This window comes from Caloenas nicobarica, chromosome 13 (genome assembly GCF_036013445.1).
Source record: "Caloenas nicobarica isolate bCalNic1 chromosome 13, bCalNic1.hap1, whole genome shotgun sequence".
Lineage (NCBI taxonomy): Eukaryota > Metazoa > Chordata > Aves > Columbiformes > Columbidae > Caloenas > Caloenas nicobarica.
Genome location: NC_088257.1, coordinates 17,915,557 through 17,938,687, shown reverse-complemented (window position 1 = coordinate 17,938,687; position 23,131 = coordinate 17,915,557). Strand labels below are relative to the sequence as shown.

General features: G+C 59.7%; 5 protein-coding genes across 7 annotated transcripts; 2 read left to right on the top strand and 3 right to left on the bottom strand.

The window, feature by feature from the left end:
- The first annotated feature begins 79 nt into the window (after positions 1-79).
- On the top strand, positions 80-2,125 carry NDUFA2 (NADH:ubiquinone oxidoreductase subunit A2). Its single transcript, XM_065644354.1, has 3 exons — positions 80-219; positions 313-419; positions 1,930-2,125. The coding sequence occupies exons 1-3, from the start codon at positions 116-118 to the stop codon at positions 2,019-2,021; spliced, it is 303 nt and encodes a 100-aa protein (XP_065500426.1). The 5' UTR covers positions 80-115; the 3' UTR covers positions 2,022-2,125.
- Positions 2,058-9,517, bottom strand: TMCO6 (transmembrane and coiled-coil domains 6). Of its 3 annotated transcripts, none has more exons than XM_065644351.1 (12): positions 9,429-9,517; positions 8,788-8,912; positions 8,435-8,544; positions 8,118-8,301; positions 6,836-6,940; positions 6,120-6,205; positions 5,450-5,566; positions 4,657-4,768; positions 4,397-4,571; positions 4,211-4,305; positions 2,936-3,097; positions 2,058-2,535 (listed from the first exon to the last, which is right to left on the bottom strand). In XM_065644351.1, the coding sequence occupies exons 1-12, from the start codon at positions 9,505-9,507 to the stop codon at positions 2,371-2,373; spliced, it is 1,515 nt and encodes a 504-aa protein (XP_065500423.1). In that variant the 5' UTR covers positions 9,508-9,517; the 3' UTR covers positions 2,058-2,370. The 3 variants fall into 3 exon arrangements, with proteins under 3 accessions (XP_065500423.1, XP_065500424.1, XP_065500425.1); XM_065644352.1 differs by having other exon boundaries at positions 4,211-4,302; XM_065644353.1 differs by having other exon boundaries at positions 4,397-4,460.
- A 2,238-nt stretch (positions 9,518-11,755) lies between these two features.
- Positions 11,756-13,111, top strand: CD14 (CD14 molecule). Its single transcript, XM_065643804.1, has one exon. It carries the CDS (start codon positions 11,756-11,758, stop codon positions 13,109-13,111), a length of 1,356 nt encoding a protein of 451 aa, XP_065499876.1.
- Positions 13,112-15,197: 2,086 nt separating this feature from the next.
- On the bottom strand, positions 15,198-17,066 carry SLC35A4 (solute carrier family 35 member A4). The gene has a single exon (XM_065644070.1). It carries the CDS (start codon positions 17,058-17,060, stop codon positions 16,113-16,115), a length of 948 nt encoding a protein of 315 aa, XP_065500142.1. The 5' UTR covers positions 17,061-17,066; the 3' UTR covers positions 15,198-16,112.
- Positions 17,067-17,137: 71 nt separating this feature from the next.
- LOC135993895 (SLC35A4 upstream open reading frame protein) lies at positions 17,138-19,375 on the bottom strand. The gene is made up of 3 exons (XM_065644071.1): positions 19,339-19,375; positions 19,162-19,260; positions 17,138-17,839 (listed from the first exon to the last, which is right to left on the bottom strand). Exons 1-3 carry the CDS (start codon positions 19,351-19,353, stop codon positions 17,642-17,644), a joined length of 312 nt encoding a protein of 103 aa, XP_065500143.1. The 5' UTR covers positions 19,354-19,375; the 3' UTR covers positions 17,138-17,641.
- Between the last annotated feature and the right edge of the window lie 3,756 nt (positions 19,376-23,131).

Genomic DNA, 23,131 nt, shown 5'->3' with positions numbered 1-23,131 from the left:
ATTGGCCGGCCGCTGGCCGGCGGGCACAGCGATTGGCGGACGTGCGATCGGCGGACGCTGCGATTGGCCATCGCCGAAGCCCCGCCCCCGTGTTGTTGTTCGGAGCGGAGAGAAGATGGCGGCGGCGGCCGTGAAGGGGCTCGGGGCCGGGCTGGGCCGCGGCCTGCGGGAGCTGCGTATCCACCTGTGCCAGCGCTCGGCCGGCAGCCGCGGCGCCAGGTGAGCGCGGCCGGGGGTCTGGCCTCAGCCTGCCCGGCCCGGCGGGCCCAGCGCGGGGACCCGCCGCTCTTCCCTCCCTCCCTCCCTCCGCAGAGACTTCATCGAGCAGCACTACGTGACCCTGAAGAAGGCGAACCCGGATTTCCCCATCCTGATCCGCGAGTGCTCGGGGGTGCAGCCCAGGCTCTGGGCTCGCTACGGTGCGTGCGGGTGTCCCCGGGTTCGGCGGCGCCGGCGGGACCGTGGCCGGGGGTGCCGGGGGGGTTTGGGTCCGGGGGTCACGGAGGGACCTGCGGCTCGGGAGGCGGGTCGGCAGCTCGTGTCTGTGGCCTCCCACCCCTGCAGGGTTCCCATACGAAAAAAAAAAAGTTTGTTTTTTCTTTGTTTTCACTGTGTTCTCAGTGAAATCACAAAATCCCAGAATGTCAGGGGTTGGAAGGGACCTCGCAAGCTCATCCAGCCCAATCCCCCCGCCGGAGCAGGAACACCCAGATGAGGTTACACAGGAAGGTGTCCAGGCGGGTTGGAATGTCTGCAGAGAAGGAGACTCCACAACCTCCCTGGGCAGCCTGGGCCAGGCTCTGGCACCCTCACTGGGAAGAAGTTTCTTCCCATATTTAAGTGGAACCTCCTGTGTTCCAGTTTATACCCATTGCCCCTTGTCCTATCACTGGTTGTCACCCAGAAGAGCCTGGCTCCATCCTCCTGACACTCCCCCTTTCCATATTGATCCCCATGAATGAGGTCACCCCTCAGTCTCCTCTCCTCCAGCTCCAGAGCCCAAGCTCCCTCAGCCTTTCCTCACACAGGAGATGCTCCACTCCCTTCAGCATCTTTGTTGCCCTGCGCTGGACTCTCTCCAGCAGTTCCCTGTCCTTCTTGAACTGAGGGGCCCAGAACTGGACACAATATTCCAGATGCACTGTCACCAGGGCAGAGCAGAGGGGCAGGAGAACCTCTCTGACCTACTGACCACCCCCCTTCTAATCCCCCCCAGGTCCCATTGGCCTTCCTGGCCACAAGGGCCCAGTGCTGGCTCATGGTCACCCTGCTGTCCCCCAGGTCCCTTTCCCCTACACTGCTCTCCAACAGGTCATTCCCCAACTTATACAGGAACCTGGGCTTGTTTCTGCCCAAATGCCAAGGAGGAAGAAGAAAAGCTCCTCTGTAAAGGCTTTTCTGCCTGGGAGTAGGCAAAAATAATTCAGAAACTTTATTTCAAAGACACTCAACGATTGTTTGAGCACCAGTTTCCCGGTGTGAGCACAGGGGCCAGCAGAGCTGTTTGGTCTGGTCTGTATGTACCCGGCGGGGAAATGCACCCAGCTTGGGGAAGCTGTGGGAACAGCGAGGTTTTCAGTGCCATTTTACTGCATCTCGAGGTGAGCGGGCTGAGAGCCGCTCGGTTGCTTTGGGATGCGGTGGTGGCCCCAGCCCAGCTCCTGCGCAGCAAAAGTGAACCAAGAGGTAAGGAACCATGTGAGGCCGCACTGGTTTCTCTCTAAGGGGAAAAGCTGAGAACAGAGAAGGTGGCAACGATAACCCGGGCACAGGGAGGCACATGGGGGTGGTGGGTGTGAAATGGACGTGACAGGAGCCCAGGCTGTGATAGTGCTGCTTGTGAAACCTAAAGCTGGGCTTTGGGGTGCTCTTGCACCAGAGAAGGACCAAAGCACCTGCCCCCTCTCTCATCCTCTGTCTCTTCTGCAGAGTTTGGTAAGGAGAAGAGTGTGTCGCTGGACAACCTCACTGTGGACCAGGTGGCCAAGGCCTTGGAGAACATTGTGAAAAGCAAACCATGAAGACAGGCAGTAAACATGCACATGCTGAAGACTTGACTGATGATCTTTACTGTATAACGTCTCTTTAACTTATCAATCACATAAACGCAACGTGCTTACCCTGAGCTTCGCGTGTTGGGTTTAACGCCCAAAGGAGCTGCTGGGGGAAGGGCTAATGCAATGGGTTTGTTCACCACCAATCCCCGGCACCGCGGCCCGGCTGCAGCTCGGCTCTGCGGCTGCACCGAGCTCCGAGGACACGTGGGGCAGCCTGCACGCTGCTGCTGGCGGTCAGAGCCCTGAGCAGCCCTCGGGAAAGCTGGACGTGGGCAACAAACGCTTCGCTCCTCTGGGGAGCGTGTGGGGAGGCCTAGGGGAAGGCAGACACTGTGCCGTGGCAGGGACCGGTGGTGGACGCTCCTGCGGGCTGCCCGGCCAGGTCGAGCAGCGCTCGCGCCCGCTCCTGGAGCTCTGGACTGCTCTGGTGCTGCTCCAGGGCCCGCTGCCCGCCTTGCCTGATGAAATCGGCAGCCACCTGGGCGAGAGGAGAGGGGTGAGAGCTGCCTGGGTGGTCCCGTGTGTCCCGAGCCCCCACGGTGCCGCTCAGGGATCCCCAGAGCCCCACCAGACACTGGCGTCCCCAGTCGGGTACATCCAGCCATGCTGCTTGCTAGGCGGGAGTGCACAGAGCTCTAAGTAAGCACAGCTGAGTCAAAAGAATCCCCCCCAAATAACCTCAAAGGGTACAACCCACCCAAAAGGGTCATGTTCAGTGCAGGGCTTCCACCCTCACCCCCCAAGTGCCACCCTGCAGGCTCGTGTCTGGGTGCCGGGGAGCAGGGGCTGTGCAGTAGTGCCTACAGGCACTGTTAATCAAATAATAATAATCCCCATCCCCGGGGATGCTTGATGGGGGCGGGCAGCCCCACGCTCACCTCCGGGCAGTGCAGGAAGAGGAGGTGCAGCAGCTCCAGGCCCTGCCCCACGGCCTGGGGGTCGGGCAGCGCCAGCGCGGGCAGCAGCAGGGGCAGGGCCTGGTGCAGCTGCTGGCACAGGGCTGGGCCCTTCTCCGCGATATTGCACAGAACCGTCAGGACCTGGAATGAGAAGCAAAAGAGACGGAGTGAGTGATGTGCGCTTTGTTAGCAGGCAGGTTCCCAATGGGCTCAGGGGGCTCCAGAGAATTCCCCGTGTCCTCCTGGAGGTCCCACCAGGTGCTTCCCCAAAGCCACGTGCCCACCAACCACCTGGATTGTGAATGCTTTTCAAAATCACAGAACAGTTTGTGTTCAAGGGACCTTCCCAGCTCCCCCAGTGCCCCCCCTGCCATGAGCAGGGACATCTGCACCAACTCAGGTTGCTCAGAGCCCCGTCCAGCCTGGCCTGGGATGTCTCCAGGGATGGTTCAGCCACCACCTCTCTGGCCAACCTGGGACAGGCTCTCACCACCCTCAGGGGCAACAATTTCTTCCTCATGTCCAGCCTGAATCTCCCTCCTTTAGTTTAAAACCATCACGCCATGTCCTATTGCAACAGGCCCTGCTCAAAAGTCAGTCCCCATCTTTCTTATCAGCCCCTTTTAAGTATGGAAAGGCTGCACTAAGGTCTCCTCGAAGCTTCTCTTCTCCAGGCTGAATAGCCCAACTCTCTCAGCCTGTCCTCCCAGCAGAGCTGTTCCAGCTTCGGATCATTTCTGGGGCTCCTCTGGCCCCTCTCCAGCAGGTCCATGTGTGTGCTGTGCTGGGGACCCCAGAGCTGGACCAGCACTGCAGGGGGGTCTCACCAAAGTGGAGCAGAGGGGACAATCCCCTCCCTCCACCTGCTGCTCATGGGGCTGGGGATGCAGCCCAGGGTACAACTGACAAGAAGCCTTCTCCATCCCCACTGAAGGCACCTTCACCCCCTGCCATGAAGGTGCAGCTGCATGACCCAGGGCACAGCATCTCCGCAGAGTTTCAGGGTTGTCTGAAAGCAGGTGGTTGCAGCCTCCCTGGGCCTGCTCATCTGGGAACATCTGCTTCAGGACCCCTCTTCTGCTGGGACAAGGCTCTGGCAATCATCAGTACAGACGCAGTGACCTCAGGGGAGGCAGATGGTGACTCTGCCATGACACGAGACCTTCTGCTGAGCTGCTGGTGCCCCAAGCCAACCTCCATCCTGAGCATCGTGTGTGCGGGGTTCGTGTTGCTGAAAGCCCAACGAATTCTTACCAACGCAGCGGCCATCGGGGAGCACGGCAGGAGCTGCAGCAGGGCCGGGAGCAAGTCCAGGGCGAGCAGAGCAGAGCAGAAGAAGGGCTCGTCTGCTGGGGTGGGAGAGGAGGAACATATCAGTACAGTCGAGGTCGCTGTAGACAAGACACCACTGAGGCAGGTCCCAGCCCCACGGGCGCTCACCTGTGAGGTTGTTGAGCAGCCACAGACCCTCCTGGACGATGAAGGGATGCTGCTGGAGGAAGCTCTGCAGGATGAGGAAGAGGGCAACGAGCAGGCGCTCGTCCCGGATCTGGCCTTGGCAGCCCGTGTCCCCCGCCAGCAGGTTGCTAAGGCACCGCAGCACTGGGCAGATGAGCTGTGATGGGGCAAACACAGAGCCCTGCAGCCGGGCCGCGTCCCCACGCAACGCTGGGACCAGCCGCGTCCTGCCTGCCTCTCACCAGCTCCAGGCCCTCGGGAGCATCCGGGGGAGTTTCGGAAGCCAGGTCGAGCAGGAGCGTGGCGAGGGCAGGCAGGGCGCCCAGGGACAGCAGTGCCGCGTCGGCTGTGTGGCTGCAAAGGGAAGGGACAGCGCGGTCACCCTCGCCCCTCGGGGAAAACAGCTGCAGCCCTCGCCAAACAACAGCGCCTGGGAATTCAGAGCGCTCTCCTGAAGCAGCACAGGGCTCGTTTCACATTCGAACAGCAGCTGCCTCTGAGCTCACAAGAAAGTTGAAAAGCCCTTGGCAAACAGATCCGCTGGAATTATCTATGTGGCTCTGGAAATACCAGCCCTGATCCACCTGAGTGCCCACAGGTGCCTGTGTCTCTGCTGGGGCTGCTCGAAGGTGACACTGGAGCGGCCGCACCGAGGTGGGGAGGGACCGTTGGTGGCAGCCAGCCTGGCCAGGGGACACTGGGCCAACCCGGAGCTCGAGGATCCAGGGAACTTGCCTTGGGGAGTGCGGGGGGCAACTCCAGACACAGGGAGGCGACTGAGGGGGGTTCAGAGGACCGGGAACAGCCTCCTCAGATTTATCACCTGTTATCACCCCACAAAGAACTCGGTGACCCTGCAAATAGCACATGTGTGCTTGGACGGGAGAGCAGGAATGCCCCAGGTGGCAGGGAATTGCGTTCCCAAGGGAAAGGGGCAAGGGGTGGCAATCCAGGCACCCTGGCAGGACCCCGTGCCCTTGTGCCTCTGTTTAGCTGCCCTCAGGGAACTCAAAATGAGAAGGAAAGCACATTTACCTACAAACGATGTAGTGGAGACACCACGCAAACTCCACGGCTGCTCCTGTCCCAGCCTTGAGACCAGAACAAACCAGTCGCAGCATGTGCTGGGGGAGCACAGAGTCCAGAACCAAGCTGGGGGCAGAATGGCAGAGTTAGGGCAGGCTCGGCCAGGACAGACAAGTGACAGGGGGACAGTGCCCTGGCCGCCGAGCAGGAGCTGCTCTCCCCCGTACTGGGGGCCACATGCTCCAAAACCAGACCTGAAAGAGGCTCTGACCCCGGGCTGCAGCGCCAGACAGCGCTAACACCTGAAACAACCCCCCCGTCCATGGCAGGGCCTGGGGGCACTCAGGACACCTTGGCCAGGGTCACATTTTTGGCACTGGGGCCTGTCAAGCTGATCTTTTCCTTCGCAGGAGGAATACAGCCAGAATTTCCCTGCGAGCCTGCCCTGCTCAACACTGTCCTTTACTGAAATACCAGAGCTGTCTGCTCCGATGAAGCTGAGGGAAAAGAGTCAAGCCCCACGCCCTGATCTGCAGCAAAACATCCGCAGTCCTGGTAAGATTCTGCTCTGAACTATTAACATCACTGGGATGGGAAAGGTGTCACTGTCCCTGGCACACAAATACCACGCCAGGCCCCAGGGCCCATCCCAACGGAGGGTGACAAGGCTGGCACTCACGGTACGATCTCTGCGGGGGCCTCCTTGGCTTGGAGCAGCTGCGAGAGGACGTAACCCAGACCCTCCAGCACCGCCTCGTGCGGGGACTGCAATCAAACAGAGCAAAGCTAATCCCGCCTGGCAGGGCCGGGGGGATCCCGGTGCCGCACTGGGCAGGGCGCGATTCCTCTGTAACGCCAAACCGAGCAGCCGAGCGGCGCGGTCTGCCCATGCCTGGGAAGAGGGGGCACAGCAGGGGACCGCAGTGACAGAGCAAGCTGTGGCCACACCAGAGCTGCACTGTCCCACTCCCCAGGCTCCCATGGCTGCAGCTGTAGGGATCCAGGAGCCCAAACATGGCAGCAGAGCTGCTCTGGGCACTCAGGTCCACACCCCACAGCCCTCCGCACTGTGTCAGCCTCATCTGCCTGCTGCAGCCCAGCCGTACCGAGGGGAGAGCCTGCAGCTCCCCGTCTGGCAGACTGCTCATCGGCCAGGCGCAGCTGCGCATGTGAGAGGTTCAGCTGGAGAAGAGCACAAGGTGGTGACCTGAGCCCCGAAAACGGAGCGCAGGAGAGCCCATAGAGACCTTTACCTGCAAGGAACAGCCCTGGGCAGGGGTCTGTGCCCGCAGCGGGAAGGCGGCTGGTACCTCCATGCCCTCAGCCAGCGCCTGGAGGGCATCAGAAAAGGCTCTTTCTGGGGTAGGGGAAGCGCAGCTGAGCTATTTCACCCACCTGGATGCAGGACGCCAGCACTGGAATGATGCCCTGAGGCAGAAGCTGCTTCCTCACAGCTTCGCTTTCCACCACCAGGTTCCCCAGCGTGTACAAACACAGTTCCTGCAACACCCCAGAACAGCAGGTCACCTCCTCTGTGCTGCCCCTCAGCACCTGCACCCCGGGACTGGGGCACACAGGTGCCCTGAGTGGGGCTGAAGCCATATTCAGAGGGGTAAACATAGATGGAAACTTCTGGGCTCTCCAGCTACCCCATTCCCAGCTGGATCACCTTCAGTTTATCCTTTTTCTATCTGGCTCAGGTTGGGATCTGATCACTTCTACTTCAGAGGTTTTTCAGGCTTCTAATTATTGCTACAACATTTCCCCAAGACCCCTCTCATTCCACAGCCTTTCCCTGGTGACTGCCCTAAACTGACCCGTACCTGGTACTTCTGCTTTACCCACCACACAGACACTGAGGTACCTCCTGTCCAGGCCCTGCCTGTGTCAAGAGGTCAGACCACACGTCTGACGATGGAGTCCTGCTGCTGCAGCCTGCAGTCCCCAAATGTCCCTCTGCCTCCCCAAACTGGGCTTGGAACTGAATTGCCCATTGCAAATGCAGCAAACCAGTGTGTCCTGGGCTGTGGCAGGATGGTTTGCCTGGCCTGGATGAGGCTTGGGAGCATTTAAGCATGGAGGGTGTTGGTCTTTTCTCCCGAGTAGCGAGTGATAGGATGAGAGGAAACAGCCTCAAGTTGCACCAGGGGAGGTTGAGGTTGGATCTGGGAACAATTTCTTCCCCAAAGGGCTGTGGGGCATTGGAACAGGCTGCCCAGGGCAGTGCTGGAGTCACCATCCCTGGAGGGGTTGGACAGACGGCGATGAGGTTCTCAGGGACATGGGGCAGTGCCAGGGGTGGGTTATGGTTGAACGCGATGATCTTAAGGGTCTCTTCCAACCAAAATGCTTCTACTCTATGATCCTCAGAGCAGGCTGCAGCTGCCTGGAAGGGGGTGCAAACACGATGGAACGAAACTCGTCTTGGTGTTGGGATGGGGCACAGTGAAGGGGGTCTCTACATTTCCAAAACAAAGCCACACTGCCCTGGGCTAGCACTGGGGACAGTCCTGCTCCAAGGGGAAGGTTGGACTGGAGCCTTCCGGAGCGCCCCTTCCCACCAGCGCTCCTACATCAGCCTTGTCAGGCTGGGGGTGGCCAAGGGAGGTCAGCACCCAACCGCTACCAGAGGATTATCAGGTGCCAGAGCCGAAACAAACATAGGCACGGATCTTACCGTGAACTCAACGCTGTGTCCCGAGAGGTAGGTGAGGAGATAGGAGGTCGCTGGCAGACAGGCCTCGGCCACAGCAGGGTCACTGGAGTGGGACAGCTCGTGCAGACAGCGGGCGGCCTCCATCTGCACGTCAGCCAGGCTGCTGGTGAAGAGCCCCACCAGCGTCCGGATGCTGCCGTCCAGCCTGGCGGGACGCAAAGGCCGCTGTCACCTCCTGCCTTCCCACCCTCGGCCACGCAGCAGCTCACCCGCACAACAGCTGGGACAAAGGGCCATTCTGGACATGCCCAGCCATGCGGTGCCAAACCCAGGCTGACCTGACAAACTTCTGCTGAGTGTCCTTGTTCTGCAGAGCACGGCGGAGGCGGCTGAGTGATCTTTTCCTGTCCTCTGAACCCCTCTGCATGCCTCTGAGCAGCTCAAGAACCTATCCGAAAATGAAAAGATGGGCGAATTTCAAGCAGTGCCAAGGTGAAGATTTCATCCCATTAATCCTGGAGACAAAGAAACCCAGGGCACAAAGATGGTCGCAAAGAACCTGTTTCTCACCACATCTGGCAGTGACTCAGAAAACCCTCCCAAACCCACCACCCAGGCTGCTCCACATGCCCAGAGGCTGGAGCAGACCCCAGGGACCCCCATCACCACGGAGAACATCATTGCCCTTCACCTCGTCCTCCGAGAGAGGGTCCGGCACGGTCTCTGCTCCATCCCGTCCACCCTCCGCTGCCGCGCTGTCCTCCCGCAGAAGCCGCTTGCTGACCAGCTGCTCCTGCCGCCGGGCTCTCCTGAGAGCTGCCGTGGAATCGGTCCCGTCACCGATGGAATCGGCCCCGTCACCAGCCGCTTTTCCACCCCACCGAAGACCCTCCGTTCCCTTTGTCAGCCAGGAGCCCCCGGGCCGCCCCGCGGGGCAGCGGCCGCACTCGGACCGTGCCCGGGGCCGGGTGCGGGTCCAGGTGCGAGGCCAGGGCCGGGCAGACCGGCAGCACGGGCCGTGGGGACCGCGGGGCTGCACCCGCAGGGCCCCAGGGCTGGTTTTATCCGGGGGAGACCTTGCGAAACCCAAACCGCGGGGGTATCCATGGCAGAAAAGCCACGCGGATTAGAGAAAAACAAGGCTGTAAGACGCTTCCCCGAGCGGGCCGGCAGCCCCGAGGTGCCAACCGCCCCGTCTGCCCCGGGATGCGCGGCCGGACGGGGCGGCCGCGGCCCCGGTTGGTCCCGCCGCGGGGCAGCGCTGGCGGCCGCGGGGCTCCCAGCAGCGGCCCCCGTCCCCACGGGGTCCCGCAAACCGCCCCCGGGCCCGACCTGCCTCTCGCTCCCGCCGCCGGGCCCGCAGCTCCTCCGCGCCGCCCGGCCCGGCCCAGCGCCCCCGCCGGCCCCACATGGCGGCGGGAGGAGGAGCAGCAGGAGGCCGGGGCGGGGACAAGGGCCGGCCGGGCCCGGGGCGGGGCGGCGGGCGGGGCGGGGGCCGGAGCCGCGGGGAGCGGGGCCGGGGTCGTGCAGCCCCCGAGGGCTCGGCCGGCGGGTCTGCCCGCAGCCCGGGCACCCCCGGGCCCAGGCACCCCCGGCCTTCCCCGGCTCCCGGCACAGGAGCTCAGGCCCGGCCCTTCCCGGGGCTCGGTCCCCCCGCCGTCCCGCTGCTGCGGCGGCACAGGGAGCGCGGGCGGCCCCGCTGCGGGGCCGGGCCCTGGGGAGCGGGTGGTGGCAGCACCGGCCGCGGGACGCGCACGGGCTCTGCCTGGGGACGGCAGCACTGGTGTGGCCAGCGGGACCAGGGCAGGGACCGTCCCTGCGCTGGGCACTGCGGAGGCCAAACCTCGAGTCCTGGGCTCAGTTCTGGGCCCCTCACGCCAAGAAAGGCCTTGAGGTGCTGGAGCGAGTTGAGAGAAGGGGACAGAGCTGGTGAGGGGCTGGAGCACAAGTGTGATGGGAGCGGCTGAGGGAGCTGGGGGTTCAGCTGGAGAACAGGAGCTGAGGGGAGACCTTCTGATCTCTGACCTGCCTGAAAGGAGCTTGGAGCCAGGGGGGGTCGGGCTCTGCTCCCCAGGAACAAGTGACAGGAGTGTCATTCGCTGCCACTGCCCCATGTCCTGAGAACCTCATCTCTGTCTGTCCAACCCCTCTAGGGATGGTGACTCCAGCACTGCCCTGGGCAGCCTGTTCCAATGCCCCACAGCCCTTTGGGGAAGAAATTGTTCCTAATATCCAATCTAAACTTGAATTTGGTGCAACTCGAGGCCATTTCCTCTTGTCCCTCGTCCCTCCTATAAACATGAGCAGTGCTGGCACTTACACAACCCCCTTGCCAGCCCGCAGCTGCAGGGAGGCAAAGCAGAAGTGATTGGGGCGGCTGCTGCACATCGCGCTGCTTCCCGCGGCACGGCCGCGTCCCGCTGGGGAAGTCGGGCAGCGGGAGCCAGGGCAGCGCCCGGGCCGGCCTGTGAGTGCCTACCAGCCCCGGCCGCCCGCACCCGCGGGCAGGACGCGCAGCGCCAGCGGCAGCAGGAAGACGCCTGCGAGCGCCGCGGTGTCCTGGGGGGGAGGCTGGGGAGCAGCAGGTGCAGGGAGAGCCGAGCGCTGGCACAGCCTCTGGCACCACAGCCCTGCATTTGGCAGCAGCTAGAGGAAGCAGCCGTGGGGCAAGGAAACATTTCAGCGTGAGCTGGCTTCTGAGTCACTGGACAAACCTGCTCCTGCTTCGTGCTGCCCCTCCAGCCAGGGAGACACCGCCAGAGCTGCAGCGGAGCTGCTCCCCGGGACGTGCTGCGGCCCCGCGGCGGCACAGACAGGTAGGGAGAGCTCCCTCCTCACAGGGTTTTGAGGTGCGGCCAGAAAAAGCTGTGGCTGATTGGGGTTTGTGCTGGCAACAGACCTGCTCGAAGCAGGAGGTTTGGCTGGAGACCCCCAAAGACTCCTCGCTGCCGACCATCTGGGTGCTCGGACACAGCTGAGTCAGCACATTCTTGGGAGCCTTTAACTTTGCTTGCTCCTTTTTTTGCGATCTGTTGATAAGCCGTCAGCTGGACAGCACAGCGATACTCGGTGCCGGCAGGGATGAATACAGACCCTCAGAAGTTACTTTTTGCTGTCCCCTTGGAGCCTGGTAATGAATAAAATCGCTGGGTGAGGAAAAGGAAAATAAGCACTGTTGCAATTTCCTGCCCCAGATCACACGGCGCAGCATACAGAGAAACAAACAGAGCTGTGGCTCTCCCGTCTTGCAGTCAGACTGATAGATCTGGCTTCACTGTCCATAACTCAACATTTCTAGTTTCTCCTGATGATTTCCTGCTCCGTTCGGAGCGGGGCTGCGTAGCCCAGCCAGGAGAGTGCAGAACCCAGGAGGAGCCACCCTGCTTTGCCGAAACCCTGGTTTTGGGGTGAGGTGTGCCCAGAGCAACCACCTCCCTGCCCGGCTGTAGCTCCTGGGGTGTTCCCTGGCGATTTGAGCTCTGCCCTGAGCCGTGGCCAAGCAGCCCTGCGGGTTGGGCAGGAGGGACAAGGGCAGCACCGTGTCCCTGAGCAGTGGCTCAACCTGTCCGATCCCTCCGGTCGGCTGGATCGGGTGGTCCCCTCAGACACCACAAGCGCTGCCTTCCACCACTGCTCTCCTCATTTCTAGGTTGTTCGTCATGAACGTGGCTGTTCTGCTCCTGCTGGGGCTGGGGCTGTTGGAGGCAGAGGGCAGGTGTTTCTTCAACCGCACGCAGGAGCACTGTGTGTGCTACAACCTGTCCCAGGAAAGCGTCGGCAGCATCATCCAGTGCCTAGCAGCCACTGTCGTGGAGTTCCGGGGGGGAGAGCTGCAGAGATATGTGGCCTTCCCCATCAGCGACCTGGACACCCACACCATTGAAATGCTGGGCTCCCTTGTCATCAGGAAAATCATTTTTGGTGATCTTCTGGTGCCTGAGGTACTCCTGGCCCGAGTCCTGAGGTTCTTCTCCTACACCCAGGTGCAGGAGCTGGTGTTTGAGAGCTGCACTTTTTGGGGGAGAGGCAACTGGGACGAAATGGCTGGCCAGAACTTGCCCATCTTGTCCCTGCACTTCCACAATGTGACATCTGCCCCGCTGACGGGCCGCGAGGAGGACTTGTCCAGCCTGAGCAGCTGGCTGGAGATGCTGCAGGAGCTGGCTGTCACCGGCTCCCATGTCACCAGCCTGCCCTGTGCCATCGGAAGGACGTTCAGAGCTCTGCGCTCCCTGGACGTGGCACAAAACAGCCTTGGGGATGAGGGTTTGATACCCACCTTCTGCAAGGGGGCTTTCCCTCAGCTGCAGGTACTGAGCCTGCAACGCAACAACCTGACGTCCTACCACGGCGTGTGTGAGAGCCTGCAGCTGCTGCCCGAGCTCCAGCATCTTGATCTCAGCCAGAACAAGCTCCTGGCAGCCCCATCCTCCTCCTGCCAGTGGCCAGCGTCCCTCCGAGTATTTAACTTGTCTGACACTGGCTTGGATGAAGTCCTCACACCTCTGCCTCCCAGTCTGGAAGTGCTGGACATGAGCTGCAACCGCCTCCACGCTGTGGACATCTCCCTCAGCTCCCTGAAGAAGCTTTTCCTGAGTCAAAACATGCTGCAGGCTGCCCCCTCCATCAGGAATTACCCCATGTTGGACACCCTCCACCTAGACAACAACTTGATTACGGAGCTGCCGTGGGATGAGGTGAAGCTCCTGAGGCAGCTGCGGGTCGTGGCTGCGGCTGGGAACCCCTACAACTGCTCCTGCGCGGGGGCCGGGGCGCTGCAGGCGCTGGGGGGCACGGGGCGCCTCGGGGAGGGCTGGCCCCAGGGCTACACGTGTCGCTCCCCCCCGCGCTACCAGGGCAGGCTGGTGTGGGATGTGCCGGTCTCGGTGCTGCAGTGTGACCGTGCTGCCGTGATCGCCCCTGTCTGTGTCGTCCTGGCCCTGCTCGGCGTGGCCGGGGTCGTCTGCCTGCTCAGGTCCCAGCCCGGGCTCCTCCGGCCCTGCCGCAGGGCATGAAGGGGACGCGTGACCGTTGCCGCCAGCGTGTCCCCGCGGGGGCTGCGGGGCCAGGAGCTCCATGGGAAGACTCACAGGACCCCAGGTGCTGGTGGGGGGTCTCTCGGTGTCCCCAGTCCAGGCTCTGCTGTGGAGCAGGACTGTCCCCAGCATTATCCCACAGTGGCTGTGGCTTTGCCCACACAAATTTTGGGAAAGGCCTCAAGCGAAGCTCCTTGCCCTGCTCTGTCCCAGGGCTGTGCCCTCCCAAAGGGGTTTTCCTTCTGGCCAATTCCAGGTCCCCAAGCCCCGACGTGCCCCCGTTGCCCCTGTGATGTGGTCTGCCCTGAACAGGAGTTCAGCTCCATCAGATTTGCCTCGCTGGGGTCTGGTGGTCCCTGCCCAGAGCCCCCCCGCACCCTGTGTCCCTGTCCCCGCTGCGGCCCCTCTGCTGCTCCCCTGCCCCCTTCTGGGGCTGTGGCTGGGCCCTGGCTGTGAGGAGATGGGGTTCGTGAGGGTGTTCGCTCAACTGCCGTTCAGCGCAAGAGAAAAACCACAAAGGAAACCACAGGAAAAATGAATAAATTAAACACCTCTGTGCACAAAGGCTAAAGAGCGGGGAGTAATGGAGACAGCAACCCAGAGCTGAGCTCTCGAGGCACTGGTGGACAAACCCCTCAAGTGTGACCTCAAAGAGGTTCAACCAGAAACTTTTTAACTGATAAGATGAAAATGGGTTTATTCCAGATTCTGGGTTATTCAGGAAATGTCTCACAGGAAAGAGAAAATTGATTATGGGGTGCTGAGGGGGGGTGGGGGAATGTGCAAAACTTCCTGGGAACGTTTGTGGGAAGGACCAAAGTGAGGATCAGGAGGGTGGGGGGATGAGCACAGCGAGATGGGGAATGGCGGAGAGGGGGCTGGTCACAGCGGGGCAGCGCTCGCCTGGGCAAACCCTGCAGGTCATCCCTGTGATCTGTCTTGTCTTCTCATTAAAATCTGCTCCTGGGTGTTGCCTGTGTCCCCTCACTCTCTGCTGCGCACACAAGTCCCTGTGTCCTGCAAGCAGACACAGGCTGGACTGGCCATCGGCTGAGAGCCCAGCGTGTGAGCCGACACACGGCTGGAGCCACAGAGCGGCCAAACGGGGCCCAGGGTCCAGCCGTGAAGCTGGGGCCCCTTGGGGTCTGTGGCGTGTTCAAGGGCACATGGGTGTGGGTCGAGGTGGAGGGATGTGGGGCTGGGCCACCAGCTCACACCAGTCTGGAGCAGCTGGAGGGGAGGGAAGAAGTCCTTGTGTCCCAGAACCCCAGGATTCACGTGCCCTTGGCAGCACCCCCGTGAGGAACACCCTCTTCAGACCTGCTCCTGACAGAGCGCCAGCTGCTGTTTGCTCCATTGGCAACAACCCAGCCCAGCCTGAACCTCCCGCATGGAGACCCCTGGGCAGACAGGGGCTCAGAGTAAGGGCAATGGAGCTGGGGAAGGGGCTGGAGCACAAGTGTGATGGGAGCGGCTGAGGGACCTGGGGGTTCAGCTGGAGAACAGGAGCTGAGGGGAGACCTTCTCATCTCTGAACTGCCTGAAAGGAGCTTGGAGCCAGGGGGGGTCGGGCTCTGCTCCCCAGGAACAAGCACCAGGACCAGAGGAAACGGCCTCAAGTTGTGCCAAGGGCGGCTGAGGTTGGAGCTGGAGTCACCATCCCTGGAGGGGTTGGACAGACGTGGAGATGAGGTTCTCAGGGACATGGGTTAGACGTGGCCTCAGCAGTGTTGGGTTAACAGTTGGACTTGATGATCTTGAAGGTCTTTTCCAACCAAAATGATTCCGTGATTCTAACCAATCCCACCAGGTGCCAGGGGACCAGCCAGCCCCAGACAAACCACCCTGCTCTGCTGTGGGGCACCTGCCTGCACAGGCTGGGGCACAACCCAGCCACGGGAGCAGGTGTGGAGGTGGGGCTGGTGGCCCCTGGGCTGCTGCTGCATGGGATAAAGCAGGTGCCCCTTCAACAATGAGCATTGTCAGGCTCCAACGTGCCCCCAGCCCCCAAACCTCTGCCAAGCGAACAGACGCCTTCCCGCAGGGAGGACACACACGCACCTGCTGTTGAACCGCAGCTTTAATATCCCTGGACAGGGCCAGCAGTGACTCCCGCAGTCAGGAGCTCACCAGCCACGGCCTTGGTACAAATCTGAGCCCTGTCTCCCTTTTTGGGAACGGGCAAAGCAGATCCTGCACCCCCCATTCCCCATCTGCTCTGCACGGAGCAGCAACACCACAACTGAGGAGGGGAGCGGGTTCCTGAGGAGAGGGACCCTGCAGCCAGGGGCTGGAAAACTGCAGAGAGGAGGGAGAGACGCCCCTGGCCGCAGCGTGTGGCTCTGCAGGGAGCAGCGCCCAGCCCCGTGCACATGGCTGGTACCTCCACAGACCCGGAGGGACAAACTTCTGCCCACCTCAGCGGGGGTTCAGGGGGGCTCAGCCTGGCGGGGTGACCTCCTGCAGCACCGCGGCTCTCCTGGAGCCACGGGCTGGGGATCAGCTGGGTATGTCGAGTGGACACGGCCCCTGACATGGGGACACACCACCCACGGGAGGTGAAACGGTGTCAGAGCAAGGCTGGCCGGGCAGCCGTCGTGCAGCAGAGCTGCCTGCACACAGAGCCCGCAGCGCAGCATTTACAGGCACAAGGAATGGGCGTGCTCTTTGGTGTGGAGAAGGTGGGGAAGCAGCTCGAAATGTGACACACTGCAAGAACATTCAGGACCCACTGGAGAGGCTGGGCCCACCCGAGGGCGCAGGAACCCCGTGGCAGAGCCCAGCGGTGCTGGAGTGGGGCCCAGCGTCCCCCCAGAACAGGGACCTCCCCCCACAGCGCTGCTCTTGCACCCATCCACCAGTAACGCCTCCTGCCATCAGCAGCGCAGCGAGGCTGATGGGAGAGGCCTGCTGAGGAGCTGAGAGCACCCCCAAGGAACGGCCAGAGATCACCCCAGTGCACGCAGGGCAGGGTCAACAGCTACGTCACCCCATAGTACAAGTGAACAGCAAGGCTGATGCACGAGACAGCAACGAAGAAGAGGAGGGTGAGCTGCAGGTTGAAGAGGGTGACGGACAGGAGGGCGTTGACCAGGATGGAGCAGGAGATGACAAAGAGCCTGGTGATGTTACTGCTGTGCTTCATGACCACGGACATGATCAAGCCATTCAAGGCCTGGCTGAGCACAATCACCAGCACCCAGGAGGAGAAACCCTCCCAGAACCCACCCTCCATGCTGCTCCACAAGTAGCCAATCAAGTTGAGCAGGACCCCAAAGAAGTAAAGGAAGAGGTTCTGAAGGCTGAGCGGCAGCGCCTGGCTCTTCAGGATGGCTTCCGTGTAGACGGCGGACAAGCCCGATATGAGGCAGTAAACTGTCAGCAGCACCAAGCCCAGCAGCGTGACGTGCAGCTGCATCTCGGAGTTGCTGCCGGGGTCCCGCAGGCCGCCGCAGCTGTAGCTCAGCCCCGCAGCCAGCAGCAGCAGCAGAGCCAGCCAGCGGCGCACACCCAGGCTCTGCCGCAGGAACAGGCTGTAGAGGAGCGCAGTGCTGACGATCTTCAGGTTGCTCAGGACCTGGTAGGTGCTGGGATCCATGAAGAGCTGCATGTGGACCACCAGGTTGTTGTTGGCAGCGTAGAGCAGGGCGGAGAGGGCGAAGGGGACGACGTGGCGCCACGACACGGTCACACGCAGCAGCTCCCGGTTGCAGGTCAGCAGGAAGAGGAGGGAGAGCAGCAGTTTTGTCAGCTCAACAAGAACCACAACGGACGCGGAGCTGAAGGGGATCGTCCCATCCACCTTGCAGAGGGTGAGGAGGGGAGCGTGAGAGCCGTAAATGGCTACGGACAGGAGCAGCATCAGCCCCCAGAGCCCCTTGCGGAGCACTCGCCGTGCAGGGCCAGCGGCGTTACCAAGTGTCACCATTTTCAGGTGGCAGCCAGAAGGGTGAGCTGCTATCAGCACAGACAGGCCAGACAGACTCGCACCCTAGAACACTCAAGAAGAGACTAAATACCATGAATTTAATGAACCTGATTAAAACAGGAGGTTTCCTGCTACATTTCTGACGGAGTAGAGGAGAATGATTGTCTGTCATCAGGAAGAGCACTACAGGTCTCCTTGAGAAGCCACACAAAGCGCGTTCCTGGGGCAAAGCGTGCGCCCAGCAGAAGGGTGTACGGGTGCTGAACGTGGTGACATGTCACAGGCAGCTGTTCCGTCTGCAGGGACATGGGGACAGCAGCAGGGAAAAGGCAGCTGGTAAACCGTTGGCTGACGACGCTTTCAAGCTACTGCGGGTCAGTGGGGCGATCATCGCTGTCACGATGCTCTGATAAACACCCCATCACCAGACCTGCTGGTGTCAAACACCGACGTGGTGTAAAGCCCTTTTCTAGTGGAAAGGAACGGTGTGTGTGACATGCCTCTGCAAGCCCCAGGAACCTCCTGTGCCTGCTGACCAAGGAGTAACCGCTCTACAGTCACCGCTGCCGAAGGGCTCTGTGCTAGTCCCGGCCTTTTTTCAGCGAGCTGACATAGTCCCGGACTGTCTTTTCAATGTTGGGGACGGCGTAGTTCTGAGCAGCGTATATCCCTGTGCAGGTGCCAACCACGAAGCCCAGGACGGCCGAGAAGCGAAGTTTGGCCACCAGGTACCCGGCCAGGAAGCCCTTGAGGAAGGGGGAGGCGAGCAGGGACCCGTCCTGCGGGGAGAGAGGGCGGGTGAGCTGGCGGGCACGGCTACTGCGGGGCTGGGACGTGCCCCGGTGGTTTTTCTAAGGAGCCGCTGAAGGAGGAATGTTGTTTTCGCAGCTGTGGATCTGAGGCCTGACCCAGCGGGTGGGGACTGAAGGACATCAGCTACCAGATCTTGAATGTGAAACTAAGTCTCTTTGTGCTAAATCTCAGAATCACAGAATGTCAGGGATTGGAAGGGACCTCGAAAGCTCATCCAGTCCAATCCCCCCGCTGGAGCAGGAACACCCAGATGAGGTTACAAAGGAAGGTGTCCAGGCGGGTTGGAATGTCTGCAGAGAAGGAGACTCCACAACCTCCCTGGGCAGCCTGGGCCAGGCTCTGGCACCCTCACTGGGAAGAAGTTTCTTCTCATATTTAAGTGGAACCTCCTGTGTTCCAGTTTGCACCCATTGCCCCTTGTCCTATCACTGGTTGTCACCCAGAAGAGCCTGGCTCCATCCTCCTGACACTCCCCCTTTCCATATTGATCCCCATGAATGAGGTCACCCCTCAGTCTCCTCTCCTCCAGCTCAGAGCCCCAGCTCCTCAGCCTTTCCTCACACGGGAGATGCTCCACTCCCTTCAGCATCTTCGTGGCTGCGCTGGACTCTCTCCAGCAGTTCCCTGTCCTTCTGGAACTGAGGGGCCCAGAACTGGACACAATATTCCAGATGTGGTCTCACCAGGGCAGAGCAGAGGGGCAGGAGAACCTCTCTGACCTACTGACCACCCCCCTTCTAATCCACCCAGGTCCCATTGGCCTTCCTGGCCACAAGGGCCCAGTGCTGGCTCACGGTCACCCTGCTGTCCCCCAGGTCCCTTTCCCCTACACTGCTCTCCAACAGGTCGTTCTCTTGGAATGCAAACCGATTCCTGCGGTTAAAAGTTAAGCTGGGGGGAAGGCTGGCCAGAGAGCCAAGGAACCAGATCTCCAATGGAAATAAATGGATAAGGGGGGGGTTGTTAGAACTGCAGCAGTGAGAGAGGCAAACTGAGGCAGGGCGGCCGGGAAGCGTCGGGTATCTGAGAACCCTGCACCCAGCAACACGGAACAGGGGAGAGAATTTGCAGCCGGGAATCGGGAACACGAGCAGCAGCTTCTGCCTGCCTTAGGTAGAACACCCGGCCTTGCAAAACCTTTAATAAAATGTGCTTTGCCGAGAGACCCTGCCTGGGTCTGTTACCTTGGCAAGGGAATCGCTTCCTATTTTTTTTTTTTTTTTTAACCAGGTCTCTCAGGACAGGTTGGCGGGCCCGCCCCGGGTCACCCCCCGCGGGGCCGCGTTACCTGCCCCACGCCCGCCTGCACCTCGCCCTCCACGCGGCGCTGCAGGCTCTCCAGCTGGTCCTTCAGGAACGCGAGGTCCTTCAGCTTGGGCAGCGGGTCCTGCGGAGACAGGCGGGCTCACAGGGACCCGGCGCAGGGACCGAACCCGCGCCCGGCCCGGCCCGGCGCCCCACTCACCTTATCGTCCGCCATCTTCCCCGCGCAGCGCCGCCCGCCGCTGATTGGGCGGCGAAGCGCCACGTGACGCCACACGCGTCCCCCGCGGCCGGCCCGCCCGGCGCCATCTTGAGGCGGCCCGGGCGGCGCCATCACGGGCGGGTGTCCGCTGAGGGCCGGGCTGCTCCGGTACCGGCCCGGGAGAAGCGGGTCCGGAGCGGGGCTGGGGGCAGCTGCTGGTGTCCCTGCCCTGCTCCGCCGCAGCGGGTGGGAGCTGCAGGCTGTGTGTGATCGCTGCCCTGGGGCGCGGGGCCTGTGGTACAGGGTGGGTTAATGGCGAGTGTTCGATGGGCTTCTGGTAGATGTAGGAGACGATCGTCTCTGCCAATAGAGCAGGCCCAGGCAGGGTCTCTCAGCAAAGCATATTTTAATAACGATTTTGGAAGGCCGGGTGTCCTGCCTAAAGGCATGCACACAGAGTAGGGCAAAAAGCCCCTGCTTGTAAAGCCCAAATCATAAATAAATAAATTTTTAAAAATCATAAATAACTATAAACCACAAATTCCAGCCCTGTTGCCCACTGGTTGGCAGTGGCGCTATATTAGATTCCTTGGCAATGAGAATTCGCCATGATTCTCATGCCCTTTAAATGTAATTCAAGGTTCTTCCCAAAAAAGAATTTTACTTGTGTTGTACTATACATATCCTGTCAAGATAAATTATTTCATTTCAATTTATTGATAATAATTTCAATACTAATATCTGATGATCTGTGGTATTTATTTTCTCTTCTGACAAGAAACACCATCTGAGAGAAAGCAAAACAATCTGGAGTTCGGATAATCAGATGAAATTTTGAATCTGAATAAATTTTTGCCTTGAAGGATAAGATAGTGTGGAAAACCAAGGGGCAACCTAGGAACTCTAAGCATGATTTACACAACCATGAAACCCAGAAAACCGTATTTAATCTCTACGCAAAGGCTGACTGTCAGCTCCCTGTTTATGTAGATCAGAATATTATTTAGATCACTTTGAAACTGCTGCCCAAGGTTGCATTTTCATTAAGTAACAGCTCAGATCTTCTCTTAAAGATAGTGGTATTCAGCATTGGACATTTGTATCACTGAAGCATGAATATAGTCTAAATGTATAGTGGGTATCGTATATATGAATCTCCAAAGACATACATTCATTTTGCATCTAATTTATACAAATTGCCTTAAACTGTCTTTGTAATCACAAATACCCATCCTTCCTAAGAAGCCTTACCTGGCTTTAGCAACAAACTATTTTGTACTCGTCTGTGCAGGTTTGTCTCCTTAGGAAGGTTTACAGACACCCGACCCTGCCTCAGTTTACTTGTCTCATCTAATTCTAACAACCCCCTCCCCTTCTTGATTTATTTAAAATATGGATTCCTGGCTCTTCAGTTACCCTTCTCCCTAGATTAACTTTTTAAATACAGCAATCGGTTTGCATTCCGGGATGAGTTCGCAGAGACTATGTTTTACATTAAGGATTCACAGCCTGATGTCTCTGGGTCCTCCCGCTGGGCTCAGGCGCCAGGTCCCCAGTTTTGTACAAACAACATTCCTCCTTCAATGGCTCCTCACAATAAGCACCGGCTCTGCTGCCTCTCAGGTGAAAGGGGATTTACCCCTCCCCGAAAGGGGCTGATCCGCCACCCCTGGAGGGCTGCACAGATGTGCAGATGTCTCGGGGACACAGGTTAGAGGTGCACTCGGCAGCATTGGCTTTACGGTTGAACTCGATGATCTTGAAGGTCTTTTCCAACCAAAATGTTCCTGCGATTCCATGTCCCCCTCAGAGGAGCAGCACCAGGGGTCTACTCCCCATCTGTGCGTGCTGCAGTTGAAGAGAAGCTGCCAAATTAATGTATGCTGTGATTAAGTTATAAAAGACATACCCATCGTTAACCAATTAACATGAGATAAGTGCTTTCTGACCACCTGTGAAATGAGGGGATATTTTTCAAGTTTTAGATCCTTCTGCCTGACAAGAGGGAGACAGAAGATGAAGTAATACACTGTTTAGAAGCAGAGTGCTTAGTTTATATTAACTAATAATTAATAGATGTATTGTAAGTAAGAAACTAAACAAGTATAACTAACATCAATTATTTCTTAGTATAGATGTATGTCAAAATTTTCAAAACCTGTAATGCATATGTAATAAATATGTGAATATAAGCAATGCAACAGCATCCAGTCTTGGGAGCACTTATGGAGGATGATCCCTAGTGTTCCCCAGCACTGATAAAATGAAGAATGCCGTTTAACAGTAGAATTGACTCTGCTGTTAAGTTTATTTCTCCGTTTCACAGTGCCCAGGGCTGCAGGTGTTGGGTGTCCCTTGTCCTGCCAGAGCCATGGGGAGGTTTATGCGTGGGGCTGCCCCACGGCTGCGCAGGGACCAGTGTCGCCATCTGACACGTGTTGGTAGTGACGGGCTGTGGATGTGCTGGTGCAGCTCCAGCCTGCAGAGCTGGGGAGCACAGCGGCAGCAAACAGCGTCCGGTGCAGGGACCCGTTCTGAAACATTAAGGGCTTGAGTCTGTCTCATCCTGCCTCCGCTCCTGTCCTGGCAAGTCATGGAATCACAGAATCATTTTGGTTAGAAAAGACCTTCAAGATCATCAAGTCCAACTGTTACCCCAACCCTGGCACTGCCCCGTATCCCTGAGAACCTCATCTCCGTCTGTCCAACCCCTCCAGGGAAGAAATTGTTCCCCAGATCCAACCTCAGCCTCCCCTGGTGCAACTTGAGGCCGTTTCCTCTGGTCCTGGCGCTTGTTCCTGGGGAGCAGAGCCCGAGGCCCCCTGGCTCCAAGCTCCTTTCAGGCAGTTCAGAGATCAGAAGGTCTCCCCTCAGCTCCTGTTCTCCAGCTGAACCCCCAGCTCCCTCAGCCGCTCCCATCACACTTGTGCTCCAGCCCCTTCCCCAGCTCCATTCCCTTCTCTCAATTCGCTCTAGCACCTCAAGGGCTTTCTTGGCGTGAGGGGCCCAAAACTGATCCCAGGACTCGAGGTTTGGCCTCCCCAGTGCCCAGCACAGGACGGTCACTGCCCTGGGCCTGCTGGCCACACCAGTGCTGGTACCAGCCAGGATGCTGGTGGCCTCTTGGCCACCTGGGCACATGCTGGGTCATGTTCAGCCTCTGTCACCAACACCCCCAGGTCCTTTTCTGCTGGGCAGCTTTCCAGCCGCTCTTCCCTGAGCCTGGAGCGTTCATGGGGTTGTTGTGACCCAGGTGCAGGACCCGGCACTTGGCCTTGTTGAACCTCAGACAATTGGCCTCAGCCCAACGATCCAGCTGGTCCAGATCCCTCTGTATGGCCTTCCCACCCTCCAGCACATCAACACTCCCACCCAATTTGGTGTCGTCTACAAACTGACTGAGGGTGCACTCAATCCCTTCATCCAGATCATTGATAAAGAGATTAAACAGAACTGGCCCCCTCAGTCCTGCCCCAGGCGCTGGTGTGGGGCTGGCGGCAGCGGCACCAGGGGTGCGGTGGCTGGTGCGGTGGCTGGGCCAGGCACAAGGAACGGGACGTGGCACCAGGACATTTGTCCTTTCCCAGCAGTGAGGCTGGAGCAGCCCTGTCCCCTGGCTCTGCCGCTGCTTGTTTCAGGTCTCTGGCCTCGGGAGGCTGTGTCCAGCCCAGGGGCTCTACCAAGAGTGGGAAAAAGAGAAAAAACATGTCCCAGACTAATTAATAGCCCTTTCTCTCCCTCCCGCGAGCAGGGTGTGTTTGTGCAGACACCACTGTGGGCTCTTTCCTCGGCG

Bases quoted from the DNA above. Each gene is read 5' to 3' on its own strand.
- SLC35A4 (XM_065644070.1), bottom strand. From the start codon at position 17,060: ATGGTGACACTTGGTAACGCCGCTGGCCCTGCACGGCGAGTGCTCCGC.
- TMCO6 (XM_065644351.1), bottom strand. From the start codon at position 9,507: ATGTGGGGCCGGCGGGGGCGCTGGGCCGGGCCGGGCGGCGCGGAGGAG. The intron at 8,302-8,434 runs GTCAGCCTGGGT...GCGTCCCGCCAG, and splicing joins ACTCAGCAGAAGTTTGTCAG to GCTGGACGGCAGCATCCGGA. The intron at 5,567-6,119 runs GTGAGTGCCAGC...TTCTGCCCCCAG, and splicing joins GCCCCCGCAGAGATCGTACC to CTTGGTTCTGGACTCTGTGC.
- NDUFA2 (XM_065644354.1), top strand. From the start codon at position 116: ATGGCGGCGGCGGCCGTGAAGGGGCTCGGGGCCGGGCTGGGCCGCGGC. The intron at 220-312 runs GTGAGCGCGGCC...CTCCCTCCGCAG, and splicing joins GCCGGCAGCCGCGGCGCCAG to AGACTTCATCGAGCAGCACT. The intron at 420-1,929 runs GTGCGTGCGGGT...TCTCTTCTGCAG, and splicing joins CAGGCTCTGGGCTCGCTACG to AGTTTGGTAAGGAGAAGAGT.
- CD14 (XM_065643804.1), top strand. From the start codon at position 11,756: ATGAACGTGGCTGTTCTGCTCCTGCTGGGGCTGGGGCTGTTGGAGGCA.
- LOC135993895 (XM_065644071.1), bottom strand. The intron at 17,840-19,161 runs GTAACGCGGCCC...CTCTCCCCGCAG, and splicing joins TGCAGGCGGGCGTGGGGCAG to GACGGGTCCCTGCTCGCCTC.